This window comes from Schistocerca nitens, chromosome 6 (assembly GCF_023898315.1).
Source record: "Schistocerca nitens isolate TAMUIC-IGC-003100 chromosome 6, iqSchNite1.1, whole genome shotgun sequence".
NCBI lineage: Eukaryota > Metazoa > Arthropoda > Insecta > Orthoptera > Acrididae > Schistocerca > Schistocerca nitens.
Window position 1 is genome coordinate 694,697,168 of NC_064619.1, and position 23,349 is coordinate 694,720,516.

The 23,349-nt window shown below is 44.2% G+C and overlaps 1 protein-coding gene across 2 annotated transcripts in view; it reads right to left on the reverse strand.

The window, feature by feature from the left end:
• Positions 1 to 23,349, reverse strand: part of LOC126263201 (glucosidase 2 subunit beta) — a 196,740-nt gene that overhangs the window by 101,833 nt on the left and 71,558 nt on the right. For both annotated transcript variants that reach the window (XM_049960264.1, XM_049960263.1), the window contains exons 3-5: positions 19,074 to 19,249; positions 18,686 to 18,909; positions 18,499 to 18,577 (exon numbers count right to left, since the gene is read on the reverse strand). In XM_049960264.1, coding sequence (XP_049816221.1) covers positions 18,499 to 18,577; positions 18,686 to 18,909; positions 19,074 to 19,249 — 479 coding nt within the window. The remainder of the gene's footprint in view (positions 1 to 18,498; positions 18,578 to 18,685; positions 18,910 to 19,073; positions 19,250 to 23,349) is intronic.

Here is a 23,349-nt window from a genome sequence, read left to right on the forward strand (position 1 = left end):
CAGTGGTGAGACTGTTTCGATGTTTGCCACTGAAAATGCAGAACATATTTCCAAAAACCATCCCACACATGCTCCCCAAGGGAGGGGAAATAGAATAGCAAGAGGAAAGACATGCAGCATGGAAAGAAATCTATGCAGCAAAGGATGGGGCCCCATGGTAGCCAAGCTTGAAACTCCCAAAGAGGGGCGAGCCTCTGGGGGTGGGGGGGTGCGGGGGGACGGGGGGTATCTCATTATTAGTTCTTTAACGTGTGGTAGCCATGTTAACCTTTCGTCAAAAGTGAGGCCCCACCTGTTTCGCTTTCTCCTTAAAAGTAAGAACAGTAACAACACACCTCACCCCCCCCCCCCCCCACATCCATGACATTTTAAAACAGGTAAATTCAAAGGAGATTAGTTTTCTTCAACCATCTGATTGTTAAATGCCGTTGCTGAGAAGCTGCAGCAATGTTGGAGGATGCAAAGATGACGGAGAAGTTGACCACAAAGGAGGAAACTATAGGGGACTCTATGAGTGATACTGCTGATTGCTATGGTGAACACCGTTACATTTAAGATGTTCCCTTGAGGAACGCCGTCCTCCTGCTTAAAATGACCAGACAGGGCATCCCAACATTTTATCTAAAATACCTTTCAAACAAGGAGGACTGTATGAAAGTGAGGAGATGCCCACAAAACCCTCACTCACAGAGCTGCAAGAAAATACTATCTGCTGCATGAGGACCAAACTTGGTAGAATTAATGTCAAGGACATGGGGAAGAGAAATAATGCAGAATCGATTCAACTTTAACACTTTTAATGTGCTGCTACGGTACATCATGCCATTACATGCCTGTACGATTACTTCTATAAAAGGGGCTCAATATGGCGACCATCAGTGTCCAGAAGAGTCTGAAAGTGCAGGATTGCATTCTGCACAGCAGAATAAAGCATGTTCATAGGTATGCTGGCTATCTCTCTTGATATGCTGTGCTTCAGATCAGAACCTGTGTGAATGATCCCCTGGTAAACCCTGTCCTTCAGGTAGCCCTACAACCAGAAATCACAAGGAGTGAGATCAGATGACTGTGCCGGCCAATCATTTGGAAACCATCAGCTGATAATTTGAACACTTGCAAGTGTGTTTCGGAGAAACAGGTGAACTTGACAAGCAATGTGTGACGGGGCCCCATCTTGCATGAAAACTGTTGAGTTCAATGCATCTCTCTCCTGTAGTGCAGGTATGACATGCTGACAAAGCATATCACAGTAACTCTGACCAGTCACACAACACATCTTTGGTCCTTGAGCGCCAACCTGCTCAAAAAAGAATGAGCCAATGATGAATGTAGCCATGAAGCCACACCATACGGTGACATGTTTGCCATACAGAGGAACTTCATGCATAGTGACTTGAGGTGAAGATCCCCCACACACAAAATTCTGTGTGTTCATCTCATCTGTCAGAGAAAAATGAGCTCCAACTGTCCATAGGATGGTCCAGGGCCAGCCCTCATCAACTTCAATTCTTGTGAGAAAGTGGAGAGCAAAGTCAACATGTCGTCGTGTGTCCTGTGGTGCAAGTTGCTGTACAGTATGGATCTTGTACGCATAAAATTTGAGAATGGTTCGAAGCACATTCCATACAGTGGACCATGGGATGTTCAACTGTCACAACCCAGCACGCGCACTCCAGTTTATTTGAACTCCTTCATCATACTCCACGCAGCAGGTGGGAAAGAGAACCAATCCGTAATCCTTGCAGCTGGCAATATTCTTGAAATGCAGCTGCAGCATTACGGTTGTTTTGATAATAGAGCTGCACCAATAATGCCCTGCTCCTTTTGTTGAAGTTCATGTCAATAAGTCAACAAGTGCACTGTGACAGGTCAGGTGTCAGACTATGAATCACGATGACTGATAACGGTACCCAGTGGCCATAGTTGGAACTGGATGGTGGCACTGTGGCCCAAGGAAATCATGCACCCCATATTCTGGACGTTAATGCTAGCAGGTTTGGTACTCATGTGGTAATTAGTTTCCATGTTATAACGTGTTAAATAAGGAAAGTTTAATTATAATCACCCGGTATTATGTCTCCAGGTAGTATCATAGGCTTTTCCAAATTAAAGAATACACTGACAAAGTGTTGCTTACATAGGGAAGCTGGTTGAGTTGCTGTTTTGACCAGGGTCAGATTATCAAATGTGGAAGCAACATCACCTGAATCTGCACTGGGAGTGACTGAGTGGTGACCTTGTTTCGAGAACCAATACAAATTGCCGGTTGACAATACACACCAGTGTCAATTCTATACAGCTTGTAAGACTAACGCTATGATAACAACCAAGGTTATTCCGACCCAACCCTGGATTTAAAATCAGGATTGAAATAGATTCCTTCCACAAGGTGGGAACTATTCCTGTTACCCAAATTTCATTAAAGAGCTGGACGAGGACCTCCTTCAACTGCCATGTCAACTGTTCCAATGAGCTGTGCATTACCTGGCCATGACCAATCGTAGTACCGGGGTACTGACAAATACAGCAGCTACTGGCAGATACAGAATCCAGCTCCCAAAGAATGAAAGCCTGGTTGCATTCCTCCACATTGGAACAGAAATGAAAACCAACCCTCTCCTTTGTCATCTGATAATGATGGAAAGCTAGATCCTGGCTATAATCAGTCATAACGGTGTTATAGGATTCAAACACTGTCTTAGCAATGGCTGTCAATGACGTCAGGAGGTGTCCCTGGTCTCTCACAGCTGTTATTTGCACTTGTGAGCTCTGACTGGAAATGCTGCTAATAACTTCCCGTATTTTGCTTGTGGGTGTGGACCTATTGTGGAGTTCAGGAACTACTGACAAGACCTGTGCTTACTCTCTTGAATTTTTCTTCTCACCTTTGCCATCACTATTCGAAATGTTGCAAGATTCGCATCTATCGGGCAACAACTGAATCATTGCGTAGCTCCCCTCCTGTCCCTGACTGCAGAATGATACTCACCATTCACGAAGGGACAGGCAGTCTCCTATATATTCATGTTGACGTCAGGATGGATGCATCAGTGACTTGGTGAATCACAGCTGCAATGTGACCCCACTAGTCCTGTGCACATTTACACTGTTCAAAACCAGCTAACTGCCTGTAAAGCATTCTATTAGCCATTCTGAACACCCATCTCAGCTGCTTCCTTTCATAATCTTCTCCATCTGGCAGATGGATCCAGATAGTGTAGTGATTGCTGCCATGAAGGTTGTCATCCACTTCCCACTGAGCAGTCTCCACAATGGCAAGCAAGCAGAAGGAAAGGTCTATGGCTGTATACAAACCCATAGCATTGCTGAAATGCATAGGTTGACAATGTTCAGCTGCACATGGTTTATGTGAGATCCTCATTTATCCGATCCCTGGGGCAAGTGGTGTTGGATTCCCATAGTGAACTGTGGGCACTAGAAGTCTCCTAAAAGAGACAGGGATGGGGGAGTTCAGCAACAATCTGTGTGAGGATCTTGCTGTCAATGGGCTCATGGGGCAATAGGCATACAGAGCACACTGAGTCATTAGCATGGACCATTATCCTAAAAGTGGCTGCTTGTAGCATTGTGATTCAGGGCACAGGGGAAGAGTGGAATGTGTTCTGGATGAACACCGCTACTCCACCCTTCACACTACCACCCGTGGTAAGGTTATCTTTCCTGTGAAGGTAATAGCCTGCAAGTGCAGATGTGTCAGTCTGTTAGAAATGAATCTGTTGGAGACAGAGGCAAAAATGTGTGTCATGTATGAGGAGTGTCAATCCTCCAAATGGGTCTTGCATCCTTTCATATTTCACTGGAGTGTCTGTCTCCATAGCGCAGTAGTAGCGTTACTCCCTACCACGCAAGGGGACTGGGTTTGATTCCCAGCAGGAGACTCTGTGTTTTGTGTCCTTCATCACCATTTTCATCATCATTGACACGCAAGTAAGCAAAGTGGCATCAACAAAACAGACTTGTAATACAGCGGCCGAACCTTGAAGGGGATATCCCAGCCAATAAATGCCATACGATCATTTCATATTTTCACTGGAGTGTGGGAGCCATTTCAGTGGTGCAGATTTAATTTAGCCCTATCTTTGTGTCAGGGTGGTGATACACTTGTTGAGCTATGGGGAGTAGAGGAGCTATCTAGGTCTGGTGATGAGGCATCTAACTCCATGGTGATATCCTCCTCATCCATCAAACATGCCATATCGACAACTGCTGATGCACGGCACAGCTTCTGACTCAAATGTTGTGTGTGACCCTTTCCCTGCCCTTTTCCCCTTGAGGATGATGGGGAAAGGGGGAGTTGAGAGGTACCCTGCTGTTTCTGTGATGCCTTCTCTATGCTATTATGGAAGTGTTGCCTTTCTCTCATGTCAAGACTGTGTGGATCACTATATCTTCTTTCTCTTTGTTTTTGTACGTACAGGAGCAAGTACATTTGCTGATGGTGGACAATGGTTCACGTGATGTCATCTGCATCAAAGTGTCTTTTTTCATCAAAGAAGCAGAAGAAGTGGCAAAGATGGGGGGAGATTCGTTGTCTTATACTCTTTTTTAACTTCCCTCTGCAAAAACTAGGCAGTCTTCATTCCAGACTGGATGGCTTCCAGAGAAGTTGATGCATACTGCTGAAGATGTGCAGTTGCTGTGAGATCCCTGGGCTGCTTTTCCACATCTCCACAAGTTTTTTCACCTCTGCAACTCAGCACTGTGTGACCAAATCGCTGCACTTGCAACACCTCATTGGGTTAGGTATACAGGATGTCCCAGGAGGAATGGTCAATATTCATGTATATGACAGAAACACTCATTTGAAGCATAAAACTCCATATGGACATATGCCTTATTCTGAATGGTTTCTGAGATAGAAAACAATTAATGTACATTTGTTTTTGGGCTAGTGACAAGGATATATGTGCGTCTTACACACCCAACCTCTCTGACGTTTTATTCTAGCCCTACCTACCTCACTGCTTTCATCCTCTTCACTCCAGATCTCTTTCTGCCATTACATTAGCCTGCTGAATGTGCAGTTGTCCAAGGTATATTGTGAGTGAAGTAATGCAATGGGTTGAAAATATATCAGAAAGAAGCTTTGGTTAACAGTTTGTAGACACACTCGCTAAAATGTCACACATTTACACAAACGAAAAATATGCAGAATGATGTTTGTTTACAGCATTTGTAATGGTGGTGCTCCTGCTGAGTCTAAGAATACCATCAGCACTTTCCGAAACATCAAATTTCTGATCATAGACTATTTATCCAACATTTTGTGTGAAATATGTATTCTGACAAGTTCTCATTTTCTTTTCTCTGAATTCATAGTTCAACAAATTGTGCAGGATGCCTGTATGAAATGGTGCAATGGTGTCCTGCTACCAGCACACTGTAACTTTCTGCATGTATCAAAGTCCCATGAACAAGTGTATGGCGGACACTAGTTGCACAAAACTTGTACCCATTTCACATACATCATGTCCACAAACTTCACACTGGCTACACTGCCTCACGAGTTCAACTTTGTCACTGATTAAATTAAAATCATCATTTGCTTCCAGGAATACTATTCACTGATTAAGCTACATATACCCATTTCCGGATCAATAAAACACATAATAATCATCATTGGTTGAAGGAAATCTGCACACTACAGTGGAAACCAATTTCCAAGTCCATCTCTTAATCAATTTTTGGTGCAGTATAGTCGGTAACATGTTGATAGGTCCATTCATTTTAGAAGACTGAATGTTAGAATAGAATTACTTCCATTTTTGGAAAATTCATTTGTTGGACACCTTGATGACATTACTTCGGTCATGTGGACTGCAATGTACTTCCAGCATGATGGAGCCCCTCCACATTTTACCAGATGTGTGAGGGAACATCTCAACTGCATTTACCCTAATGCTGGATTGGTCATGGTAGTATGATTAACTGGCCACCAAGTTTGTCCCACATTATGTCACATTTTTGTTTACAGGGTTAGATGAAGTCTGAGGTGTACAAACAAAAGTTGAATAACCAAGATGAACTACTTGGTTGCATCACGGGCATTGCTCCCCTCATTAGGCAACAGGCAGAGGCACTCATACAGGCAACACAACATGTCCTCCCAAGACTGCACAAATGCAGTGAAGTTAACAGTGGGTATTCCAACATTTATTATAAACTGTACAACAGCTGTAATTGTCATACACAATAATGCTTAGAGGTGATTACATTAAAAAGACGTATTTTTCAACTGATACTTCTTAAAATGCATATTTTAATCTTTACTACCTGTTGTACATGTGTCAACCCGACAATCTATTAAACAATACAGAAAATATATAAGAATGTACATCAAATGTGTTCTACCTCAGGAAACATTCATAAGGGGGCAGTATGAGCCTGTGTGTGCTTCAAATGATCATTTCTGTTATATTCTTGAATACTGACCATTCCTCCTGGGACACGCTCTATAAGACCTAATCCTATACTGGAGGAACCTCACCGTGATTTGTTCAGGTAGCATTGGAGAACTGAAGGTCACAATGAAGGAGATGATCTTCTCAGTCTCTCCATTATTCCTTTGCATCCTTTGTTCCACATCAGCTATCTCCAGTGACAATCACTCTTGGTTAAATTCTGAGATGTCTGTGTCCATAACATAATGGCATGTGGCCACACCCTTGCTCGAGTTGTGCATCTCAACAACTATGTCGTAGCAAACCAGTTTTTGTGACTTCCTAAGAAGTTCCAATTGGTGTGACCGGTTAGTTTCAACAAACAACGAATCATGCTGCAGCTGCTCAATAGATTTTACGGTACCAGTAAGCCCTTCTAATCCTTTATGAATATAGAAAGGGAACACTTTTTCAAATGTTCCCTCCTTTCTCTTGACCACTTATTTATGCCTCCTTGAGCCCCATTAGTAAAGACAATGTGATTATCAAGAGGAATAGCTCCCTCATTCACTTGGGTGAGGAGGGTGCGAGTACCCCCATACAGTAAACCCATCACAATGGGGGTGGTGAGTGATTTGATTTGCCATGATATCCCCATGAGCAGTTAGGGACATAGGTCAATCCAGACAGATTCCCACTTGCCTGCTAAGTCCTATACTAGAGGATGCCCACTGATGACCATTCTGCCTCGACAGCCATGCATTCACCAGTGCACAGCACACCTTGAGACTGAGGTTTTTTTTGAGAGGTTTCTTCCATCCCCGCATTCTAGGTGATTAAGCCAAGATCCCCCTCCCTAGTGACATACAGTGTTCCACTTCTGTCTTGCACAATGTTCAATGAAGCATACTCAGAGCTTACGGTTACAGCGGACTAGCGGCGCTCTCCAGTCCCAGTTTAGGAAATGAGGGTTTGCCAATCTCATACCTAGCAAACGAATGCTGAGCTCCCCGAAGTGCTCCCATTTAGCATGAACCGGGGGGGCATGTATGGCTTATCAAATGCCACAGATGAGGCACACAGTACCCCCACCCCCACATCCCAATAGTATGAGCCAGTCCTAAAAAGCAGTGGAGATCATGTAATACAAGGTACAGAAAGTTGGCTGAAATCCAAAGCGGACAACAATAAGATTTTTGGGATAAATCTTAGTGTGTATCAAAAAGGATAGGCTGATGTGATCTTAGGGTGATGTATTTGTTGCAGTAAACAAACTCAAATCCACATAGATAAAAATTGAAGATGCATGTGACTGTTTGGCAAGACTCCTTATCAAGGCTGTGCATAAACATGTAACTGGATCTTCCTAACAACCAATAGACTCAATCCCAAATCCAGCCAAAACCTTAGAGAAAATCACTTTTCACTAGTGGCTACGTTACCCAATCATGTGATCTTAGAAGAGACTTTAATCACGCTACAACTGATTGGTGATAATTACAGTTTTGCAAATGGTGGGTGCGACAAGATATCCTGTGAAACATTGCTAATGCCTTTCCTGAAAACTATCTAGAACAGGTAGTTCAGAAGCCCACTCACAATGGAAATAAATTACGCCTAATGGAAACAAATAAACCTGAACTCTTTGTGGCTGTCCATACTGCATACAGTATCAGTGATCGCCTGTAGAAACAATAATGACAAAAGTACAAACAGGAAGCAAAGCAAGTTAGAAGATTTGTATGTTAAGTTATCTAGATAAAGAAACCGTTGTGTCGCATTGCTGCAAAGGTGAGTGACATAAATATATGCATCAGTGGCACTAAGAAACAGCTAAAATCGTTGAAAGAAAACAGGGTTCCAGAGCCCAATGGAATCCCTGTCAGATTCCATATGTAATCTTCAGAGGACTTAGCTCCAATTTTCATGATAATATACCTCAGATCCCTTGAACAAAAAATAGGAGCGATGTACAGATCACACCTGTCATCAAATATGATAACAGAAGTGATCCTTAAAACTAATGTCTTAGCTCAATGATGTCCATCTCCTGTAGAATCCAAGAACATATTTTGAGCTCGAACACCATGTGGTTTCTTGGACAAAACGATCTTTTCCATGCCAACCCAGCATGGATTCCAAAAATATCGATCATGTGAAACCCAACTAGTGGTTCTCTCTCATAACATCCCAAACGCCATGGATCCATATAATCAAGAGGACGCTACATTTCTTGATTTCCAAAAAGCATTTGACTTGGTAATGCATCAATGTTTAGTAGGCAGACGGTATTGATAGTGTCATCAGATTTTTCACAGATGATGCAGGTATCAAGAAACAAGTATTGTCTAAAAGGAGATGCTGCACAAATATTCAGTCAGATCTTGATAATGTTTCAAAGTGTGGCAAAGATTGGTAACTACTTCTAAATGTACTTCACAAAGGCAAAAACATGATACCCTATTATTAGAGCTACATGAAATTAGCAAATAAACTTTAAAAATTTAGCACTTTGAAATTCGAATTTGGCATATAGTTTACTTGCTAGTTTCACATAACTCTAATCACGGGGTACCACATAACTTTAAAATTTGATCTTCTTCACTGTTCAGAGAGTCACAAATTAATAAAACATTCCACTGTAAACGTTAGTTAAGAATGTGCAATCCCAGTGATACAATATCTCCCTGGTGAACATATTTACACACAAATAAATAAATATCTGTTTAATTTCTATTTTAGAAAATCTTGTCCAATAATTATGAAAAAATAAAGATAAAGCAGTCAGCAGACAAAAGAAAAAAAGTATCCATTCCAAAATTCAAGCAATTGATGTACGTTTGCTGCTTTCCTAATAAACATTTCTGTGTTTAGTGCAAAGATGCTGTATTTAGGGGCTGTATTTATATCTAGATACGGAATGAAGAAAAAAAGTTAGGCAAAAAACTGATATACATCAAACTCAAAAATTCTACACTACTATACATTCACATGCAACAAAGCAAGAATGTTATCTAGTGAAGTTCTGTAAGCTGCAGATGGTGATTTTCTACTATGTATCTTGACTTCTATGCTTGTTTCTTGTCTCACTTTTATTTCTTCATTATTCTATCACAATATAAATAAAACATCCTTGGTTTACTTCGCGTAAATGTGGACTGGTTAGCAGAATGTCGTACCTAGCATGTATGTAGTTATTCAACATGTATTTGTTTACAAGTTTTGCTCTTTTGTTATCTTTATGTGGTGATTTCATACATAACTGAAGATATATTTGAAATGGTACAAGCCTAGTGACTGTATATTCAGATGTTTTAGCACTTAAGTAATAAATTTTGCAGAAAAATACTAATTTTAATAAATTTTGTTGAAATACACCAATTTCACATTTTTTGTCCTTTGAAATTGACTGAAAATATGACATATTATACTCAGGTATCAGTGGAGTAATCATTTTTTACACTTTCAGAACGTTTCACATTTATAGCATACACACATTTCACAAAGTTCTACCTGTGACGACAATATCAGTGTTTCATAATTCCAGTTCACAAACTCACGAGTGTAAGAATTGCTAGGGACATGAAATGGTATACTGCTAAAGCATATGGTACCCAGTCCCGTTAGGTCTGGCAGGGTATATTTAACATATGTAAATCATATGTAAATAAGGGCACAATGAATGGTCACAGGTTTGTTTGACTCATGAGAGAGTGTCAAATAAATACTGAAGAAACTGAGTTGCTCAACACTAAGACAGATGCAAAATATCCCACGAAAGCTTGTTTACCAAGAGTCACAAAACAGTATTGTGTGACCATGAAAAGATATTCTTCAGCCCCCTAAATACTGCTCCTGTAGGGAGCATGAAAAAAAATTAGTCTAACCACAGTATGCACAGTGGCATTTAAGCAGTCAATTCTCCTTGCATTCCATATCGGATTGGAATAGGAAGAAACCCTAATATGTGGTATTATGCTAAGTATCCTCTGTCATGCACTTCAGAGTGGTTTGCAAGAATGTAAATGTAGACGTAGAAATAGTCGCACAAGCTCTGCAAGCACTTGTTTGACATCCAATTTTACCTCCAACAAGCAACTATCTGGACCTGAATAAAGTTTTCAATTAGTAATTCTATCAATAGTAAGGGATTCTAAAATCCAGGAGGAGGCAAAGTAACGAGAAAGAGGGGGAGGAGGGAGTGTGTAGGAAGAAGAGAGGGTGGGAGGGATAAGAGGAGAGTTGACTTCTAGCTTCAAGCATCTGCCAATTCAGGTGTTTCATCTCTGTGATGCTCTCCCATAAGGACGAAACGAATCTGTTGCCCTTTTTTATGTATGTCTGTCTGGGGGGCCTCATCTGAGATGTGGAGGCGGCCCTACCTGCAGCCAGCACCATGTGGTTGTGTGTGTGTGTGTGTGTGTGTGTGTGTGTGTGTGTGTGTGTGTGTGTTTGTTTTACTCTAGCTCTCAAAGGATAACTCTGAAAGCTAGCAAGTTTTCTTTCTTTTGTATGTGTCTATCAACAATTTTGTGTGTCTCTATTGACAATTCAACACTTCCGCTTTTCGGTGAGTAATCTCCTTTAATCCTAAAGTATTATCATTATATTTCATATCCCAAGAAATAGCCACACCAATATATTTGTATGCATTAACTGATTCCAACTGTTGCTCCTTCATCTTGCGTTCTTATGAGACTACATGGTTTTCCTTTTGTTTTATGAAGTACACAGTTTTAGTTTTCAAAGTAAGTTGTCAGTCTCCACTTTCAAATCTTATCAAGATTTAATTGAATATTTATGGAGCTTTTCTTAGAGGGTAGGCTACTTCATTATAGATTATTGCATCATCTACAAAAAGTCTTAAGTTACTATTAATATTATCTGCCATATCTTTTACATATAATTCAAACAGAAAGAGTTCCAACTCACTTCCCTCAGACACAGCTTCAAGTTGCCTCCATATTTGTTGTTGACTCTGCAGTCCATAACACATCGTGTCCTTCCTACCAAAAAATTCCTTGATTTTGTTACAAAATTTCATTTGATTCAAAACATGAAAGTACTTTCATTCATAAGCACAGGTTGGGTACTGAATCAAATGCTCTTCAGAAATCAGGATACGCTTCATCATGCTGGCTGCCTTAGCCCAAGGTTTCTAGGACGTCGTGTGAGGAAAGTGAAAATGGTTCAAATGGCTCTGAGCACTATGGGACTCAACTGCTGAGGTCATTAGTCCCCTAGAACTTAGAACTAGTTAAACCTAACTAACCTAAGGACATCACAAACAGCCATGCCCGAGGCAGGATTCGAACCTGCGACCGTAGCGGTCTTGCGGTTCCAGACTGCAGCGCCTTTAACCGCACGGCCACTTCGGCCGGCGCGAGGAAAGTGAGAGTTGAGTTTTACATAACAGATGTTGTCAGAATCCATGCTGATTTGTTGGCAAGGTAGGTGTCACTATGTTCAAGATACCTCATTATGTTGTGTGTGTGTGTGTGTTTGAGGTTTACGGGTGCTAAACAGTGGGGTCATCAGCGCCCAAACGCATAAAAACAGGAACACATGCAGTGAAGGGACTAAGACGGACAGCGAACCTCACATACAGAGGCAAAACAAGAGGAGAAGGAATGCACTAAAAAAGGAAAGGAAACACAAGGAATGGAGGACAGAAACCGAAGGGAAACAAGGAGGTATTCGTGACTGGCGGACCTCTTACCTAAAATCTGGGTGAGCCAGTCATCCAGCAGCACATGAAAACCCTCTCCCTAAAATCCGAGGCAACAAATTGGACAGGACACAAAACTGTAAAACCTTAACCACAGACGTTGCATCGTCTTGCAAAATAGAGGGCAAATCCGGTGGCAAAGAAACCACCGCCCTCTGGTCAGAGAATAAAAGACAGTCAAGTAAAATGTGGCGGACAGTAATCTGGACGCCACAAGCACTGCAAACTGGGGGATCCTCCTGCCAGAGTAAAAAACCATGTGTGAAGGGACTGTGCCCGATGCGGAGGTGAGTGGGCAGAACCTCATCCCGCCTGCATGACTGGTAGGACGTACGCCATGGCCGCGTGGTGGCCTTGACCAGACACAGCTTATCATCACCGACTGCCAGCCACTCCTCTTCCCATTGACGCATAACACGAAAACGCAGGAGGGAGGTAACAGCATGGAGGGGGACGGCACAGTCAACAACGTGAGGGAAGGAACATGCATCTTTGGCAGCCACATCCGCCAGTTCGTTTCCCCTAATACCCACGTGCCCCGGCACCCAGCAGAAAGAAATCTCCTTCCCCTGCCATTGCAGGTGGAGTAGGGCATCATGGATGTTCTGGATGGCCGTATCCGCTGGGTACAAGTGTTGAATGGTCTGAAGGGCACTCAGGAAGTCAGAACAGATGAGGAACTTCCGACTGGGAACACATCTCATCTGCTCCAATGGCCGCAGGATCGCAAACAATTCGGCATCAAAGATGGTAAACGCCGCAGGAAGACGTAACTTGACGACTCGATCAGGGAAAACAACAGCACAACCAACAGAGTCCCCCTGTTTAGAGCCATCCGTAAATACTGGTACATGGTCCGGATGCTGGTGTAAAATATCAGAAAATAAGGAGGTAAAAACAAACGCAGAAGTGCAGCTCCTCCGGTACTCCGACAAGTCTAAAAGGACGCAGGGCCTCTGGAGCAACCAGGGAGGGAGACGAGTAAAACCCAGTCGTTGGGGGGGGCCACACGCTCCACACCAAGGGACTCAAGCAAATGCTTGGCACGAATCCCAAATGGTCTCGTTGCCCTGGGACGACTGGAAAAGAGACGTTCCATAGGCAGTCGGGCAATGGTAGGGTACGCAGGGGAGGTAGGACAGCAAGGAATTGACACACCCGTCACACCATGAGGAGTTTCCGCCGGATGGCGAGCGGCGGTTCCCCTGCCTCAGCACACAGGCTGGGGATGGGACTAGTATGGAAGGCACCAGTGGCCAGCCTGATACCCTCATGGTGTACTGCGTCAAGAATCTTCAGATACGAAGGCCTTGCAGACCCATACACAGTGCAACCACAGTCAAGACGCGATCGGACGAAAGCCCTATAAAATTGCAGCAGACGCGCCCGATCTGCTCCCCAGGACCGATGGCTCAGACACTTCAAAATATTCAGTGCCCTCAGGGCCCGCACCTTGAGGTCTTTAAGGTGAGGCAACCACGACAACTTGTAATCAAAAGTGAGGCCCAGGAACCTCACAGTGTCTCTAAAAGGAAGAATGGTGTCCCTCAGACGCAATTCAGGGGAGGTAAAAAGACGTCGAGAACGATTAAAATGAACACACACACATTTGTCTGCAGAAAAGGTAAAACCCGTCTTCGCAGTCCATGCCTCTAATCGCTTTATCGTAAGCTGCAACTGCCGACTAGCAGTAACAAGACTAGAGGAAGAACAGAAAACAGCTAAATCGTCCACAAACAGGGAGCACTGGGCAGGACTTCGGATAGTGGACGCGATACTGTTAATGGCGACGGCAAAGAGGGTGACACTAAAAACGCTTCCCTGAGGAACACCATTCTCCTGCACGTACAAATCAGAAAGCACAGTACCAACCCGATATCGAAAGAGGCGGTGGGAAAGAAAGGACCGAATGAAGATGGGGAGATGGCCACGAAAGCCCCACTGATGGAGTTGATTGAGGATAAGGCGGCGCCAAGTAGTGTCATACGCCTTATTAATATCAAAGAATACACCTAGACAATGCTGGTTACATAGGAAGGCCTGCTGGATGGCCGCCTCAAGCAGGGTCAAGTTGTCGATAGTGAAACGACATCTCCAAAAGCCACACTGAGAGGGGCTAAGGAGCTGCCTGGTCTCGAGCAGCCAAACCAGGCGACGGTTGACCATGCGTTCCAACGTCTTCCCGACACAGCTCGTCAAAGCAATACTCCGATAACTACTGGGATACGTTCGGTCCTTCCCCGGTTTGAGAAGGGGAATCAAAATCGCCTCCCTCCACGAGTCAGGGTACGTGCCGGATAACCATATCATACTAAAACAATTCAGGAGAACTTCCTTGGAAGGCAGTAACAAGTGCTGCAGCATGCTGTACCGGATTTGATCATGACCAGGCACAGTATCATGAGCCACAGACAGCGCCGAATCCAGTTCCCACATTGTGGAGGGGCGGTTGTAGGGTTCAGAATTTGGAGACCAGAAGTCCAAGTGACCCCTCTCGATGGCACTGCGGTAGTGGCAGAAATCTGGATCACAGTTAATAGTGGCGGTAGATGCCGCAAAATGCATGGCCAGTGTCTGGGCAACGTCTCTCGGCACCGTGAGAAGACTTCCCTGATGTAGCAATGCCGTGACAGGTAGCTGGCCGAGTTCCCGGAAATCCTCCTGATGGCTTCCCATACTTTCGTAGAACTAGTGGAGCGGGAGATGGAGTTCAAGAACGATTGCCATGACAGTCATTTGCTCTCTTTAATCACTCGCCGCGCTTTGGCCCTTGCCACCCGAAAGGCCGCAAGATTGTCAGCTGAGGGACGGCACTTGAAGCGGCGCAGAGCTGCATGGCGGGCTCGGATGGCTGAGCGGCACTCAGTGGTCCACCAAGGGACAGGACGCCTCTTGGGATGACTGGATGACCGTGGGATTGACAATTCAGCAGCATGGGAGATCACGGCTGTAACATGGTCTACCCATTCGTGGACGCTGGCACGGTGTTCCAAAACAGCCAGTTGGCTGAAAAGTGTCCAGTCAGCTCGGCAGAGGTGCCACCGGGGCGGCACTGGTAATGCCATAGCCTCATCCAGGAGGCGAATCCAAAGGGGGAAGTGGTCACTAGAATGGAGGTCAGCAGCAACCTCCCACAGAGCAGAATCCGCGAATGCTGGAGAGCAAAAGGAAAGGTCAATAGCTGATGACGACCCAGAAGCAGTACAGAAATGAGTGGGAGCACCAGAGTTGAGGATGCACAGTTCTTCAGACATTATGAGGCTTTCCAGAATGCGACCCCTGGGGCAAGTAGTCGAAGAGCCCCATAAGACATTATGAGCATTGAAGTCCCCCAGAAGAAGAAATGGGCGGGGGAGTTGGCTAATAAGGTCTGTGAGAGCCTCAGAGTCTATCGCATCCTGAGGTGGTAAGTAAAGTGAAAAGACTGTGAGCCTCCGACCCACAAGAAGGTCAACTGCAACTGCTTGCAAGTCTGTAACGAGAGGGAGCTCAGATGAGGGGTGCATGTCACGGACAAAAACCGCAACACCACCCTTTGCCCTTTCCCCCGTCAGATCATCTTTCCGATATACGGTATAGCCCCGTAAAGAAGGAGCATCAGTGGCCCAAAAATGTGTGTCTTGGAGACATAAGCACAAAGGGCACTCTCGTACAAGGAGTTGTAATTCGGCCACATGCGTCCTGAACCCATTCAGGTTCCACTGTAATATGGGAGCCAGTGATCAGGGTGGCTGAACTTTCACCCTGCCTCTGTGTTTTGGAGGAGAGCCCGTACTGGCCGGAGATTTATTCCTGGGGCGAGAAGATCGCCCCCGGTCGACATCAATGTCCATCAGCTCTGATGACGACCCACGGGAGATGTCAGACAGTACAATGGCCTCGTCATCGGACCAACCCTGACCAGTCTCCTCAGGTGGCAAAACCTTCACCCTCGGCGTCTTTGTCTTGGGGGGCTTAGAATGCATAGCCTTGTCAGCAGGTGGAGCTGTACTCCTCTGAGCAGAAGGCGCCATATGGGAAGAGGCAGGAAGTACCACGGCCTTGTCCGACGTTGCGGGGAGAGCCACAGGTTTCAAACCAACAACAGCAGCACAAGTGCACTGGCAAACGCAGGTGTTAGTGCTAACACTAGCAACCTCCGTTTGCGTAGCAACAGTGGCCATTTGTACCGGTTTTTTCAGAGCGGAAGTGAAAGATGTCGTAAACACAGGAGGTTGCATGGCCTTAAAGAGCTTCTTGGCCTCACCATAGGGGATGCGCTTAGATGTTTTGATCTTCCGTTCGTCGAGACAGATGGGGCAGACCCGGCTCCAGACAGGGTGACTCCCAGAGCAATTCACGCACTTCACAGGCGATGAACAATCAGCTCCTTCATGGGCAGGCTGACCACATTTACCACAAGTGGCTATCCCATTGCACCCCAACGTAGTATGCCCAAAGCGCTGACATTTAAAACAGCGCATTGGGTTGGGGAAATATGGTCGTACTGGCAAACATAAGAACCCCACTTTAACATGCTCTGGGAGTCTCGGGCAACTGAACGTGAGAATAAACGAGTCAGATTTGACGAGGTCCCCATCGACTCGTTTCATAATATGCTGCACGTCAACAATACCTTCATCAGCCCACTCAGATTTTAACTCGTCTGTGGAGATATCCACCAAGTCCCTACATGTCACAACACCCTTACTATAATTCAAAGTGGAGTGGAGCTCGGTCTCGATAGCGTACTCTCCGAGACAGGTTGCTTTCCGAAGAGAAGCAACTTGACGGGAACTAGAAGTCTCAACTAACAGAGTCCCATTGCGCAGTCGCTTAACAGATTTCAGTGTACCTGCAATTCCCTCAAGACCTTTGTGGATGTAAAAGGGAGAAACCCTCTCAAAGCTACCCTCCTTCCCTTTAATAATCAAAAACACATTCTGGTTATCAGCATGTGCTCTGTTATGACAGTCTGATAAATCGCTAGCAACACCAGGAGCTGGAGGACTCGCAGCACGAAGTCGCTTTTTCGATGGGGTGTGTTTTCCTACCAGTGGCCCACCCAATCCACTGGTAGGGGGAAATGTAGAGGTCGAAGGGTCCACTGCGGTCCCACGAGCAGCTAGGGAACTAAAGGTCCGCTCAGACAGAGCCCCGCGTGCCTGAGTAAGCCGTATACAACTGGGGTGCGGCAGGTGCCCCAGAGGTTGCCCGCTTGCGACTGTTCCACCCCAACAGCCATGCATCTCATAGGTGCGGAGCACACCCTAAGACTGAGGGGTTTTTATAGAGGATGGCCTTCCTCGCAATCCAGGCGGTCAAGCCAAGATTACCATTCCCCGCAGCACAGAACATTCCACCGCCGCGCCATATGGTGGTCGTTGAAGCATGTCTGGGGGTTACGGTGACAGGAGACTGGCGGCGCAGACCAGTCCCCAGCTCAGGACCCCGGGGTCGCCAAGCCCGTACTCAGCAAATGAATGCTGAGCCCCTGGGGGGCTCATTATGTTTGGCCTCAGAGTATTTGCTAAGATTCTACAACAAGTGAATGTCAAGGGTTTTGGACAGCAGTTTTGTGGCTCACTTCTACTCCCTTCTTGTTGAAAGAACAATCACTAGGCTTCAGTCTCAGTTATATCTTCACAGCCCCACCCTTTTTTTTTTTGTCATTAGCTCTTGTTACTGCTGGTATTCGTCTTTCACATCATATTTTACAACATTTTTAGTTTGCATTCTTGTTTCTCCCAATAGTTTTCAGTAATTTTTCTCTTACTACAATACACATTTTTCAAGCACTTTTTTGCATATACATTTTCTGAAAGTCCTAAATCTTTGCCACTCAACAGCCATCAGAATTTAGAAATACAGAGACTGCACGATTTTACTCCCTCTCAGAGCATGATGTTCCTTGTTCATTTACTTGGTTATCTGATCTGCATGCTGGTGTCTGCATTACTTTGTGTATTTCCTTTTTGGTCCTCTCCTATAGCTCATAAATCTTGCCAGTGCTGAGAATTCAGTTGATTTATACTGTTACCTATTTTATTACACCTGTTTCTCTTATTTGCCTTCCTCTGATCTCTAATGAATGAAAGGTACTCTAATCTGAAAACTTAAAGAGTCATGAACTTTATTTTTTGAGGTAATCAAGCATGACTAACTTTCTCTCATTTAAGTATTTATAAATAGTATTTTTGCACCTCTTATTACAATGCTAAGTTCAATATTTTCATCATTAATTCTAATTCATCAGCATAAGATCCAATTCAATTAGTTATTCCTCAGTATTTCATAAAATACGGTGAAAGAAATATTTCATCCTAACGCTAACAAGTGATTAATATTGTGCTGTAAAACACATAGTTTCCAAAATTGTATTTGACTTACAGTAACTTCATCATCGGATACCACACCATCTTTGTTTTGGTCAAACGTCTGTTGTGTTTGTATTTCTGATTTCTGCAACCTGGAGGATTACAAGAAAACCATTAAATCCTACAAAAAACTAGTAAGTCCTACGCAGTAGTGTACAAAACAAATGAGAATAGACTAAATGTTTACTTCAGTAACTCACTTCCCATCTTGATTTGCATCTAGCCTATGGAAATGTTCAAATGCTTCCTGTTCTCTTGCTTTCTGTTCTTCTTCTTGCTTCACTTTTTTCTCCTCCTCTTCTTGCTGCCTATACTTCTCTAAAGCCTTATTCTCCAACTCTTCTGCTGCCAACTTCAATGCTTCTTTTTCTTTCTTTAGACTTTCTGCTTCTTCTTTATCTTTTTCAAGTTGAACCAATCTCTCCTGCAATCACATAATGTCAGCAAATTAAGACACTTTAATTTCAAAGTGACCAGGTGAAATACTGCATGTCTGACAATTTATAAGTCAAGAGAAAGTCCTCACTAAGCAAAACTGTTTTCAAAAGTTGTCACAAGAGCTATACAGAATGCAAACAGGTATCTTACCTGCTTTTCCTGGCGCAACTGCTTTCCTTTTCTGCTTAGTGCTGCTCTCATTTCACTGCCAATCTTAGCAACTTCTGCAAGTTTTTGTGCTTCCATTCGAGCTGCTTTCCCCAGATCATTGCAGTTATTAACACAATTTGCATGACTCTCATACTCATCTGAAGTATCGCAACAATCTAGACAAACAGAAGACAGTTATTTAGCACTGAGTGGATTTATCATGGAAAGCAACAACATAAGAAATGACATCCTGTTCATTCCTTAACATGTATCACTGGATTTTATCTTAAAAACAATGGAATTCAAAAATTAAAGTAATATACAGTAGGGAAAAAAAGATCTTTCACCTGATGAAACTGGAAAAGGTAAGCAGCACTGCCACTTGTCTCCTCAATATTTCATAATCAGTAGTAAGATCAAAGAGTATTTATTAACTCTAATGGGTATTCACAACAAACCATCTTCAGATCCTATCACTCCTTCCAGTTCAAGAATAATATGTATATTCATTGAGCTTGTTGTATGGCACATTACATAAACCGAAACATTAATTTGGATTGTTATCCGGATAGTAAATCAATTTTATGTTGAAATAAGGAGTCTTTTCTACTTAATGTAGTCTAAAAGAACATTTATTCCCAGTTTAAAGCAGTTTTAGAATCTACTTATGTCCTACAGACTAGATCTTCTCAAACAGAAGAAGACACAAACTTCCTGGCAGATTAAAACTGTGTACCGGACTGAGACTAACCTTGCAGAATTAGCACTCCTGGAAGAAAGGATATTGCAGGGACATGGCTTAGCCACAGCCTGGGGGATGTTTCCAGAATGAAATTTTCACTCTACAGCGGAGTGTGCGATGGTATGAAACTTCCTGCAGAATGAAAATTTCATTCTCGAAACATCTCCCAGGCTGTGGTTAAGCCATGTCTCCACAATATCCTTTCTTCCAGGAGTGCTAGTATGCAGAAGAGCTTCTGTGAAGTTTGGAAGGTAGGAGACGAGATACTGGCAGAATTAAAGCTGTGGGGACGGCTCGTGAGTCATGCTTGCGTAGCTCAGTTGGTAGAGCACTTGCCCGCACAGTTTTAATCTGCCAGGAAGTTTCATACCAGTGCACACTCTGCTGCAGAGTGAAAATTTCATTCTAGAAGAAGACACTCCTCTATTCTACATTATCATTTTAATAGTCAGTTTAGTATAAATGGTCTCTCTCTCTCTCTCTCTCTCTCTCTCTCTCTCTCACACACACACACACACACACACACACACACAGTGCCAGACTGGAACTCAATTATGGGATATTTATCTTGCACATTCGTCCCAGTCCACAAAACGGCGTAGCAATAGTCGTTGACCATGACTTCCGTAACAATGTCAAGGGTGTCCGAAAGGCTTATGTCCAAGATTGATTCAACAGCTATCACTGCCCACACTGTAGCTTGCTATGCACCTCAAACTGGATGCACTGAGGATGAGAAGGACAAGTTTTGGAACAGTCTGGATGCCCTCCTTCGAGCAATTCCCCAGGATGAGTCCATCATTGTTGGAATAGATTTAAACAGACATGTCGGGGCCCACAAAGAAGGATATGGGTTCGGTGTGCAGAATGATGATGGATGTCGGATACTTGATTTTGCAGAAACTCGTGATCTCATTGTGACCAACATATACTTTAAAAAGAGGCCAACACATCTGGCTACTTATACAAGTGGAGGTCATGCTACTCAGATCGATTATTGGCTACTTTGTCAACAAGACATGAAGCTGGTAATGGATACCAAAGTAATTCCATATGACTGCATCGCCCCTCGACACCAATTGCCTGTCCTTGATATTTGCAAGTGTGTTATACAACCCAAACCTAAACCTAAGACTGGGCATGAGCAAATTAAGTGGTGGCGAACGAATACCCAGCGAAACAAGTTGATGGCAGCCTTTGCAAACTTCTCCGCAAAGACTGACGATCAGTCAGTTGAAGATATGTGGAAAGATGTTGTGGAACAAATTCATCAAGCAGCGACAAAAACACTGGGAAAAACCATACCTGGAAGAAAATACATTTACAAACAAACTTGATGGTGGACAGATGAAGTCAAGCAAGCAATCAAGGAGAAAAAGATGGTATACAAGACTTGGCGGAACTCACGACTTGACACTGATCTCCAGAAATGTCGCAACCTGAAATCAGCAGCAAAAAGAGCAGTAGCTGCAGCAAAAGACCAGTATTACCAGACACTGTATGCCCAGCTTGACACACCATCGGGAGAAAACAACATCTACCATCTTGCTAAGTCACGTCACCATTCAACTCAGGACACTGGACATGTCATGCACTAAAAGGGAGCCGACGCCAAACTGCTAAGAGATAAACAATCTGTTCTCCAGTGTTGGACAGACTACTTTCACAACATCAGCAACAAAGAGTTTACACATCCACCAATTACTAGTCATGATCCTACTTTAGAATCCGTCCTGTCAATTACACCTGAGGAAGTAATGCTTTCCATCAGCAAGATGGAAAATGGAAAAGCAACTGGCCCAGATGACCTACCAATGGAAATCTGGAAAATGTTCAGAAAGCCTGCTTCAGAATTCCTTGCCTCACTCTTGTACTGAATCATCGCTGAAAAACAACTTCCACAAGCACGGACAACTAACATAACAGTTCCAATCTCGAAGAGAAAAGGAGTCGTGAACAATTGCCCGACTTATCGCCCTATTCGATTCCTCTGTCATACTTTGAAGATCTTTGAACAGGTACTTGATAACAGACTCAGAAGTATTGTCTATGTAACAGTAGAGTAGTAGTAGAGGGGTTTTGTGGGCGCACGACAGCAAGGTCTTCAGCACCCGTTCAGTATCGTAGTGAGACGGGTGTCAAGAAAAAAAAAGCTCAGAACATTTACATAAAACGGAACAGAAAACACGGGGAACAATCATTGGAAAATATGTGCTCACCCACACCGAAGCGTGGGATGAAGCAGGGCGTCAGCAGTAAAACATGGACAACACAGGAGGAAAAAGGTAGAGGGAGCTAAAACAATGTAGCAGATGGAAGTGGCTGGCTGACCGCAAGGAAAAAAAGGGAGGAGTCAGCCACTCTGCAATACACTAAAACCTCCAGCCTGAAAGTTTAGGCCAGAGTCCAGACACACCACAAAACTTAAAAACCCTAGACACACACGTCTCATCGTTTGCTAAAACACAAGGCAGACCCCCATCAACTTGTGCTTCTGCCCTTGCATCACGATATAAAATGCAGTCTGTTAAAACGTGCCGGACAGAGATGTGCACACCACAGGCATCACAAAACGGAGGATCCTCCCGCCGTAATAAATAGCTATGTGTCAGAGGACAGTGCCCGATCCGAAGACGTGTGAGGGCCACCTCTTCCCGCCTGAGCAACCGGCAGGAGGAACGCCACGGCCGAGTGGTTGACTTTACCGACCGCAGTTTATTGGCCGTCACCGCCAGCCATTCGTCCTCCCACAACTCCATGCACTTCCTGTGGAGTGCAGCGATGACTGACTGCAACGGGATAGGACACTGGACCACATCCTGCTCTCTGCAGGCCTCCTTGGCAGCCCGATCAGCCTGTTCATTGCCCCATATGCCGACATGACCAGGCACCCAGCAGAAGGATACCTCTTTACCCCGCTGTTGGAGCAAGTACAGTTGGCCATGTATCAGCTGGACCATCTCCTCAGTCGGGTATAGGTTCTGCAGTGATTGTAAGGCACTAAGAGAATCGGAGCAGAGAAGAAATCGATCGCCCCGAACACGATTCATCTGCTCCAGTGCCTTCAGGATCGCGTGGAGCTCCGCTGCGAAAACGGTATATTCAGCAGGGAGGCGAATCCGGGTAACATTATCAGGGAACACCACAGAACAGCCAAGGAAATTCTCCTGTTTGGAGCCATCAGTGTAAACGACAGTGAAACCGTGATGCACATCTAAAATGTTAAAAAACAGTGACTGGAATCCATGTAACAGTGTGTGGATTTGTTGAGGGATGCAGAACCATCGATGCTATCCATTCCAAGCGCCTTTTCATTGAAAAACACAGAAATAGACAGAAGAGTGTACACATGGCATTTCTAGATCAAGAAAAGGCTTTCGATCATATCCCATACGATCTTATTTGGCGAGCTCTTTGCTGCCACGGTGTCCCTGAAGAGTATGTAAGCTGGGAGCAACTTTTGTGCTGTAATTCCACTAGTGTTGTTCAGAGTCCTGCTGGAATTTCTCTGCCCTTCGATACACTGTGGGTGTT